Raw genomic sequence first — 9,362 nt, forward strand, 5'->3', positions numbered from 1 at the left:
CCTGCAGTGACAGTCGTCCACAACTGAGCGTGGCCCCGTCTGTGTGTGTCCTAGTGTGGCCGGCCGATGGAACGGAGCCACTGTGTGGACTGCGGGGCTGTAATTGGCGGGATTAACCACAGACCTGAGGACACGTTTCTTGCTGTCAAGTAAGTAAGATGGGCATTTCGTTTCAAAGCGATCCAACTACGGGTTCTGGAGCCTCATTATTCCAGCGGGTAACTTGATACTGAATACGGTGTTAATAACTTGTGCATTTGGGCCTGTCGGATCTCAATGCCAAGGTCCCTGTGGTCATGGAACAGTGCGGTGTCTGATCTGTCACTGGCTGACTGGCCTTTTTTTTTTTTTTTTTTTTTTTTTTTTTTTTAAATGTTTATTCTTAGAGAGCAGGGGAGGGGCAGAGAGAGGGAGACACAGAATCCAAAACAGGCTCCAGGCTCCGAGTGGTCAGCACAGAACCTGACATGGGGCTCGAACCCACAAACCGCGAGATTATGACCGGAGCCGAAGTCAGATGCTCAATCGACTGAGCCCCCCAGGCGCCCCTTAAGTTTCTGGGTTTTTTGCAGAAATTTTGGTTTTTCAAAGATTTTATTTATTTTATCTTTTGAAAAGTGTATTTCTTTATTTTGAGGGAGACAGAGACAGCATGAGAGGGGGAGGAGCAGAGAGAGAATCCCAAGCAGGCTCCCAGCTGCCAGCACAGAGTCCAAGGCGGGGCTCGGACATACGAACCGCGAGATCATGACCTGAGCCGAAGTCGGATGCTCAACCGACTGAGCCCCCCAGGCGCCCCTGACTGGCCTCTTCTCTGTAAATAAGGCCACACATGGATACATACTTGCATTAACACCTGTTATTCAGATGTCTTCTGTTCGGGCCTAGGGCGCAGCCCCTGTACAGATATGCTTGCCATACGCAAGTGACCTGGTTCAGAGCGACAGTTAAATCTGCGAAGCCACGACGTGGGCATTTTTCTATCTGAGCCCACGCCGTCTCACTTGGAGCCTCTCAGCTGCCACCACTGTTTGCGGGACGTGAAGGAGACAGAGTCCGTCTTATCAAACAGTCCTAGGCTGGTGTCCTGATCCCAGCCTTCTCTCGAGAGGAGTGTGGCTCTCCGTGCTCCCCCAGAGGGCAGCTGGGGCCCCTCCGTGGCCATCACATTTTCGCTAGTCTGCTGCCATTACAGTTTAAAATATCCTAGCCTGTTATCACCACAAACTGTCGGAACGTCCCAGAATCTCCAGTATTTTTGCAGCTCTGTCCTGCTGTGCCTCCCACCTGGGTGCGACACAAAATTCTTTGCCAGGCCTTCCATCCCATTTCTGATTTGGGGAAAATGAGATCGGGGTGCACATGCCCCCAATGTCCACGTCACCTGTCCCTAGCCTACCTACCCCCCCTTCAGTGGAAGGAGCAGGTGCAGACCCCTGTCTGGACACGCGGCTCGGGGGCAGCGCAGGTGGCCGCTCGGGTCAGCCGCCTCACGCTGAGAATGCCGCGGGCTGCTGGTCAGACGGGAAGGTGAGGCTGGAAGGGGGACGCCCCGAGGCGAGTGGTCCCGGCGACGAGTACCATGGCACCATTCTCTTCCAAATGCGAACCTCGTCTGCCGGCCCGAGAGTCCGAGGTGTGCCCCTGGGGCCGAGGAGAGATGACCGTCTTCAGTCTCTACCCTGTCTTCTCTCGTCCTCTCCAGAAACCACACAGACAGAACGCAGACTGGCCACGTGCTGGGAGTCGCGCTGGGCAGACGCGAGACGGTGGTGTCCGACCGACAGCTGGCCCCCGCGGTCTTCCTGCTCCTACGACTGCTCACCCACCTGGCCATGCTCCTGGGGGCGGCCCAGAGTCCTGAGGTACGGCCCGCAAGCCTCGCGTTCGGTCGCCAATTTGTAACGACCCGCGAGTCGTTTTGTCCAAAAAGTGCTGGCCACCTCCTGCGGGTCAGGAGTACGTATTTGTTGCCAAATCCGCAAAGTAGCGTAAGGTTCACACACCCGTTTCCCCGCTGGCGGGGGGCCCTCCCCGTCAGGTTCCGTAAAATCCATTTTCTTTGTTTTTAATTTTTTGAGTGTTTGTTTATTTTTGAGAGAGAGACAGAGCATGAGCAGGGGAGGGGCAGAGAGAGGGAGACACAGAATCCGAAACGGGCTCCAGGCTCCGAGCCGTCAGCACAGAGCCCGACGCGGGGCCCGAACCCACGAACCGCGAGATCACAACCTGAGCTGAAGTCGGACGCTCAACCGACTGAACCACCCAGGCGCCCCAATGTTTATTTGCTTTTGAGAGAGATAGCGAGCAGGGGAGGAGCAGAGAGAGAGGAGACACGGAATCCAAAGCAGGCTCCAGGCTCCGAGCTGTCAGTACAGAGCCTGACGCAGGGCCCGAAGCCACGAACTGTGAGATCACGACCTGAGCCCCCCAGGCGCCCTGGCAAAATAAGTCTTACTATCAAAGTTTAAACAAACACTCCGCGTCTCGGTGCACACTGGGAGCGGGGAGGCTACTCGACCGCGACGTTACCCGTGTCTTCGCTGGAGCTCAGGGGAAGAAAGCGCAGCGCGTCCGTCCCCTCGAAGTTAATGAACCATGACGGCCGAACGTTGGGCCCCTGAGGGTTTATTTACTTGTTTGTTTTGGGTTTGCGTGCAGTGTAGCTTTAACGAGCTAGGGATGAGGCTGTTCCCACGTGCTTGCACACGTGACCGTACGAACGTGTGCCCTAACGCGTGAGGGACACAGCGTGTTTTCAACGAGCTGAGAGCAGGGCCGCGTGGGCCCGAGGTCACGCTGACGATGTCACAGGGTCACTTTCGCCGCCCCGCCGCCTCTGCGCGGGGTGCTTCCGCCCCTCCCCAGTGCCCTCTGACTCGGCACCGGCCATCCTTCCTGGGGGCGTGTGCCAGGCCCGCCGGCTCCCCGCAGACAAGATCTCATGTCCCTCGTAGGCTGTGATAAACATCATCGAGCCTCCGGTGAGGGACCCCAGAGGGTTTCTGCAGCAGCACATCCAGCAGGACCTGGAGCAGTTGACGAGGACGCTGGGCAGGAGCGCCGATGAGGCCATCAACACCGTGCACCTCGTCCTGCGCAGCCTCCTGGGAAGGCAGCGCCACCCCTCTGGCCAGAGTGAGCTCGAGGGGTGAGGGGGGCGGGGCTGGTCACTCCTCACGACGCCGGGGACGGATAAGGGAAGCGGGGAGGGGTGTGGGGACGAGCAGAGGGAAGGGCGGCTCTTGTCTTTGCGCTTTCCCCGCCGGGTCAGCACGTGTGCACAGAGGCGTCACGTGTGCACGCGTGCGGGGAGGCTGTGCGTCATCCAGGGCGGGCAGGGCGTCTGAGTCCCCACCGTCCAGAGACCAGTGTCTGCTCCTCTTTTGGGACTTGTCCTCTTTGGACCCCTGGCCTGTGTGGCCCCTTCTGCTTTTGCTATAAGGACACGCAGTCCGGGATTACCTGCCCGTGTTCCCGTGTCCACAGTTGGTCCCGTGGAAAAGGGGGCTACAGACCACTGTGGTCACTGAGCCAATGTTCCCACTTTAAAGACTGCAACCCGTGGAAAGGGAAGGTCTTCAAGGTGACGTAGCAGAATGGCTATTTCTGAGTGGCGGCGTTGAGAGTCACTTTATTTTCTGTCTGTTTCTATCTTCACCACGATCCTGGGCTTGCTGGGAGCAGCAGGGACCGTTTTGAAATACTCAGGTTAATTTAGCAAGAGGTGCCCCACATCCCCCCTCATCCCCCTGCTGGAAGGGAGCGTGACTTTGGTCTCGCCTTTAGTCAGTGTTTACGTAGCTGCTGTGGTTTCTTTTCCTTGGGTAACGTGTGTTTCCTCGTAGGAATGTTCAATTTCAACGCGAGGCTGTCGTCCAGAGAGTTCCGAAACAGCTGGGAGAAGGCCATGCAGACACTCATTCTCCCTGAGCTGGAGGTACGCGGCCCTGGCAGCCGGCTGGGAGCCCACGGGTGGGTGTCCTGGGAGCGTCCTGGGCGCTTGGGCTGTGCGTCGTCCCTCGCGCAAGGGCTGTGGGGCCGCTGGCGGAACCCCAGGCGTAGGTGTGGACCACCGGCCCCATCTGCCATTCTGCTGTCCCCGTGCCCTCCGTCCCGGAGGCCGGGCTGGCCGGTTGAGGAGTTACTGTGAGTCCAGGAGGGGTAGGCGGCTTTCTGTCCGCTACTTTTAATACGGGTACTCCTGGATTCGCCGCTCCTCTCAGATAAGAACGGTACTGGGAGTAAATACACCCAGAGGGAGATAAAAGCCACCAAGTAAAAGGATGGGGATACAGTTCGGGTCTCTGGGTCTCTCATCTGGGGAGACATGAGCCCACAGGCAAGGAACCTGAAAATCGCCGTGAAAGAGAACTGGGTCGCTTGCTAAACCGGGGAGGGCGGACGCCCTACCTTGCCCACTGGTGGAGCCCCCGTGTCGCGGTCTGCGTGAGCGGCCTCACCTCCAGAACCCTGTGCTGCTCTCTCACCCAGCATCAGCATCTGGAGAAAGCACTGCTGACCGTCACCACCCAGATCAGCCAGGACGAGCGGATCAGCTCCAACCCCGTGGCCAGAATCGTGTACGGTGACCCCGGGGCCTTCCTGCCTCACCTGCCCCAGAAGAGTGTGGTCCACTGCTCTAAGATGTGGGCCTGCAGGAGGAGGGTCACGGTTGAGTATCTGCAGCACGTCGTGGAGCAGAATCCTGGCAAAGACACAGTGCCCATACTCCGGAAGTTCCTGCAGAAGGTAAGGCTTCCCCTGTGTGACCACCTGCCCGTGTCCCTGGTGCCCCAGGGCTCTGCTTTCTTGCTGGACCACCTGTGGCAGGGGAGGGTAGGTTCCTCATGCACGTCAGGCCGTGAGGCAGTTTGAAGCATAAAGTCACCGAGGAAATACACCGGTCGGAGTTGGCAGGAATCAGGAATCCGTAAAGAACGTGAGAGCCAGGATGGTATCTCCCCGGTCACTCAGCAAGGAGCAGAACTCAGGTCATCCCGGGGGGTGCCCACCCACCATCCTGGCCCCGGTGCCGGGAGCGCTTGGCCATCAGCGAGGGTCTGTGGAAAGAAAGCTTTTTTCGTTGGGAGCACGTAACCAGAATGAAACCAACAGACAAAAAGAGTCTGCCGTGTCCCAGACTCGGCCTCAGAAGGAAGAAAGGTGTTGGGGGTGGGGGGAAGGGAGCAGTGAAGTGTCCCGTCGGGCCGAGACTGGAAACAGGCCCCATTTGGGCCTCGTGCCCCCTGAAACTTCGCCTTCTGTGGTAGCGTCTGTCTCCCCCTCCCCGCCGTGTACCAGTGTCGGCTTTCGGGACAAGTGCGATGCCTGTCGGTCAGCGGGAGGGCAGGAGCCCAAGCAGGGAGGGTCTCCTGGGGCTCCGACGACACACGGGAGCGACGCCGGGCGCCGGCGCCTAAATCCCCAGCCTCTGCTCTTGGCAGATTCCTGCACAGCCAGCCCGTCGCCGGGGCCCAGGAGGCCGGTTTCTTTGCCGAGTGTTCGGCAGACACGTGTGACGTGTCAGCGCCGTGACGGCAGGGACCGCGTCCCGCTGGCGTCTCCGTCCCTAGCGTGCAGGGTGTCCTGCTGGCAGGCGGCAGGCACTTGGGAAAGACGGAAACGGCCTTTTCCTGTTCCCGAGGAGCCCGCGGGGGCGTCACGTAAAACGGCGCCTCGACCGGCTCCGATGCAAACCCGGGTCCTGAGCCAGCCCCGGAGCCCGTGTCCCCAGGAACGTGGGACAGGTGAACTCACGTGCGGCCTGGCGGTCTTCCCTCGGCAGGAGGCAGAGCTGAGGCTGGTGAAATCGCTGCCTGAGATCTTGGCCCTGCAGAGGGATCTAGTGAAGCAGTTCCAGAACGTTTCGGAAGCTGACTACCAGTCCATCCGAGCTTTTATCAGCAGTCACCACGAAGGTACGTCTCCGCTCCAGGAGGAGGTCAGCGCCAGCTGTGTTTGGGGGTTCGCAGAGACCGCTGCAGCCAGCCCGGGGCTTGGGGCCTCTGTCCCCTCAGCCTTCAGTGCGAAGTAACGGGTGCCGTGAATCCCAAAAGCCCAAAAGAGGCTTGGCTGCGGCTGGAACTCGGCGTCCGCGCTCACACACGCTGGTGAGGCCGGAGACGCAAAGCCGGGCCCTTCCCAAAGAGCGCGCGACGGTGTTGGTCGGACCCGACTCGGTAGTTTTCACGGGGCCCTTAGAAGGTGTTTTGTCGGACAGATGGGTTGAAGCAGTTACTCCGCAAGAGAATCCGTATCTTTCTGTCGACGTGGAACAAGCTGAGGATGTCACTGGAGACCAGTGGTAGGTGCCACGCTCCCTGTCTCCCGCCCGACCCTGGTCCGTGAGTCTCTGGGCACAGGTGTCGGGGGCACGCGAACTAACATACCACGAAAGAAGTAACCCGTGGGTCATCTCGGATCTGTGGATGTGGGCTCAGGAAGGAGCTGAGATCGTTTGAAACCGGTGGGCGCGTGAGGGCGGTGGGGACAGCGCGCAGAGCGCCCGCGGGCTTGGGCGCCGGCCTGGAGGTGGCGGGAGCGGCGGCGCGGAGGTGAGCGGAGGCCTCTCTGCTGAGGGCTCCCCGTCCTCCCAAGGTGAAATCAAGCTGCCCAAAGAATACTGCGATGCCGACCTGGACGAGGACACCGACTTCGAGGTCATTCTGCCGCGTCGCCGGGGCCGGGGCCTCTGCTCCACTGCCTTAGTCAGCTATTTGATCAGGCTGCACAACGAAATGGTCCACGCGGTAGGAGAGTTCTCCGGAGAAAACAACGGGTGAGCGCACGGCCGGCCGCGGGAGCCGTGTCTTGAGATGGGGGTCGCGGGGTCGCGGGGGCCGCGGGGGCGGGCACACTTCCCTGCCTCGGCCGGGTGCACGGGCCCGGGCAGCGCGCTCGCCCGCCGGGATGGAGGGCGGGAGCCGGGAGCCCGCTCCGGGTGGGTCCCCGAGCGCCACGTCCGTGTGTCCCTCAGCTACACGGTCGATGCCTCCGAGGTCACGGACCTGCACGTCATCAGTTATGAAGTCGAGCGGGACCTCGTGCCCCTGATCCTCTCCAACTGCCAGTACAGGGTGGAGCAGGGCCAGGAGACCCTGCAGGAGTTCGACCTGGAGAAGATCCAGCGCCAGCTCACCGGCCGCTTCCTCCAGGGCAAACCCAGGCTCACGCTCAAGGTGCGGCTGTCCCCCCCCACCCCGCGGGACTTGTCGGGCCGGCACGTCTGTTTTGTGAAAGTTGGCCTTGCATCCCAGCTGTTTCTGAGCGGGACGGGCACAGGGATGGCCGTCCAGCCGTGCGGTCCCCCCAGAGGTCAGAACCTGGGTCCCCTCCGTACCTCTGGGCCTCTTCAGGTCCCCGTGGACTTGCTGGATTTCTGTGTCGTTAACGGCATCGCCTCCGCCCCCGACGGCCCCTGGCGGCCACCCGCTCCTTCACGCTCCACACACAGCCTGTCACCCGACACCACGGCACCTGTGTAACTGCCACAGGCCCACTGCTCCCTGCCTTCCGAGTCTTCAGGCCACATTCCGGAACCACATCTGGCCCACGTCGCTCCCTGGTGACGGCCCTGAGGCCGACTGGTGTCCCGGTGCGCGTGGGGTAACGCCCACACTGCTTGCCGCAGGCCTTCTCCAGCCGGTTGATTCACACACCGAGCCGCCCTCCCTCCCTGAACACACCGTGCACCTGCACATCTCTGTTCTTTCACCTGGGCTGTTCTCGTCCCTGCCGGGTCCAGTCGGGGACACTGGTTCCGTGTGTGTGCTCCCTCACTGCCAGCGGTGAAGCTCTGACCTGTTGCACCCAGGGCTGTCTTAACCCGCTCTGCTGTCCGGTTGTCTGTGCCCTGTAGTGGTCGGGGGCGTACAGGAACGGGAGGTCCCCGTGTACCTGCTCCCTCCAGTGGCCAGCAAGCCTGTCGCATTCTGCGCGTCAGCACCTGCTTGGCCGTCAGGGCGAGGCCGGGTCCCTTGCCGTGTCACTGTTTCTGTAGACCGTGGGTCAAACACAGACCTCACACGGCCGCCAAGAGCGGCACACTCTGTCCGGCGACATGCTGAGGAGCACGGGCCTGCCGTTGTGTCACCGCTCAGATACAGAGTTGTCGTCGGACAGAAACCTCCGCGGTGGATTCCATCTCCAAAGGCTGTTTTCTTTGTCAATTCAGGGAATCCCCACTCTGGTGCACAGACGTGACTGGAACTATGAGCATCTCTTTGCGGACATCAAGAGCAAAATGCCACAGGTGATCACAGCACACCACCCCGCTCGCACGGTGCTTTTACCCGGTGGTGGTGGCTTCCTCTTGGGGAGGACCGCTCAGCCTTGCTGGGAGCACTGCCAGGTTCCAGCGGCCTCACTGCATTCCCTGAGCCCACTGTTCTTTCCAGAAGGCCAGCAGGGCAGCAAATCAGCAAGAGTTCTCTTGTTGAAACCTGGTGGTAGCTTCTTAGTCATGATGTCAGACCACGCGTGCTGATGCAAAAGGTCCAGAGAACTTATCTATTCCCGCTCTTTGGACTTGTGTGTGGGTGTGTGGGGTGTGAGCACGCGCGCGGCCGTGCGAATATCCTCACAAGGTTGCTTGGAGGACTGTGAGTTCACGTCAATTTCTGTAAAGTGTCTGGGGCACTGCTGCCCCAGAATCACCGAGGCAGGTGATTCCTGCCCCAGAATCACCGAGCATTAACTGTCATTATTGGTAGGTCTCTCACCTTAAGGCCTTGGCCGTGAAGTAGGTAAGCCCGCTTGCCGGGTATGAGGCACAAGAAACCTCCAGCCACGGACCCCTGTCCCGCCTTTGATTTCCTAGAAACCCCTCCACAACGCGGCCATCAGCGCCATCTGCGGACAGCTGCAGTCCTACAGCGATGCCTGTGAGGCCCTGTCGCTCATAGAAGTCACTTTGGGGTTCCTGAGCACGGCTGGCGGCAACCCCAACATGCCTTTGAACGTGTACGTCCAGGACGTGCTGCGCATGGGCGAGCAGACAGCACTGGTTCTGAAGGTGGGTCTTGCTTGGGGCTCCGCTGCGGCCTCATCCACGCAGCCCTCCCCACTACCTGCCGGGATTTGCGCCTCGAAGGGAGTCCCCACCTGGGCGACCTCCGGAAAGGGCAGGAGGTGAGAGTGGCACGTCAAGGCGAGGCCCAGCGCGACAGCCACCCTCTCGCCATGGGAAGGGGCTCTGAGATATGGCGGGGGAAGGGTGGCGCTTTGGAGGTGAGGCCAGCGGCTGGTGCACAGCTATGGGAAGAGAGGAGCCCGGGGCAAAAGTGCCCCATGCCCGCCTGTTCCCTCCCGGCCCCGCCTCCAGCTTGGGGAGCCTGTCCCCACCCAGCCCCGCCTCCTGC

General features: G+C 60.6%; 1 protein-coding gene across 5 annotated transcripts in view; it reads left to right on the forward strand.

Annotated features, from left to right (window-relative positions):
• The window catches only part of RNF213 (ring finger protein 213), a 117,994-nt gene that overhangs the window by 88,962 nt on the left and 19,670 nt on the right, over positions 1 to 9,362 (forward strand). For 4 of the 5 annotated variants that reach the window (XM_040456608.1, XM_040456609.1, XM_040456611.1 and 1 more), the window contains 11 exons: positions 55 to 149; positions 1,706 to 1,865; positions 2,958 to 3,138; positions 3,849 to 3,940; positions 4,495 to 4,752; positions 5,789 to 5,921; positions 6,224 to 6,307; positions 6,601 to 6,781; positions 6,980 to 7,181; positions 8,177 to 8,254; positions 8,822 to 9,016. In XM_040456608.1, coding sequence (XP_040312542.1) covers positions 55 to 149; positions 1,706 to 1,865; positions 2,958 to 3,138; positions 3,849 to 3,940; positions 4,495 to 4,752; positions 5,789 to 5,921; positions 6,224 to 6,307; positions 6,601 to 6,781; positions 6,980 to 7,181; positions 8,177 to 8,254; positions 8,822 to 9,016 — 1,659 coding nt within the window. The remainder of the gene's footprint in view (positions 1 to 54; positions 150 to 1,705; positions 1,866 to 2,957; positions 3,139 to 3,848; positions 3,941 to 4,494; positions 4,753 to 5,788; positions 5,922 to 6,223; positions 6,308 to 6,600; positions 6,782 to 6,979; positions 7,182 to 8,176; positions 8,255 to 8,821; positions 9,017 to 9,362) is intronic. The other variant, XM_040456612.1, reaches the window with a different exon arrangement.

This window comes from Herpailurus yagouaroundi, unplaced genomic scaffold (assembly GCF_014898765.1).
Source record: "Herpailurus yagouaroundi ecotype Mexico unplaced genomic scaffold, PumYag 217, whole genome shotgun sequence".
In the NCBI taxonomy this organism is placed as follows: Eukaryota; Metazoa; Chordata; class Mammalia; order Carnivora; family Felidae; genus Herpailurus; species Herpailurus yagouaroundi.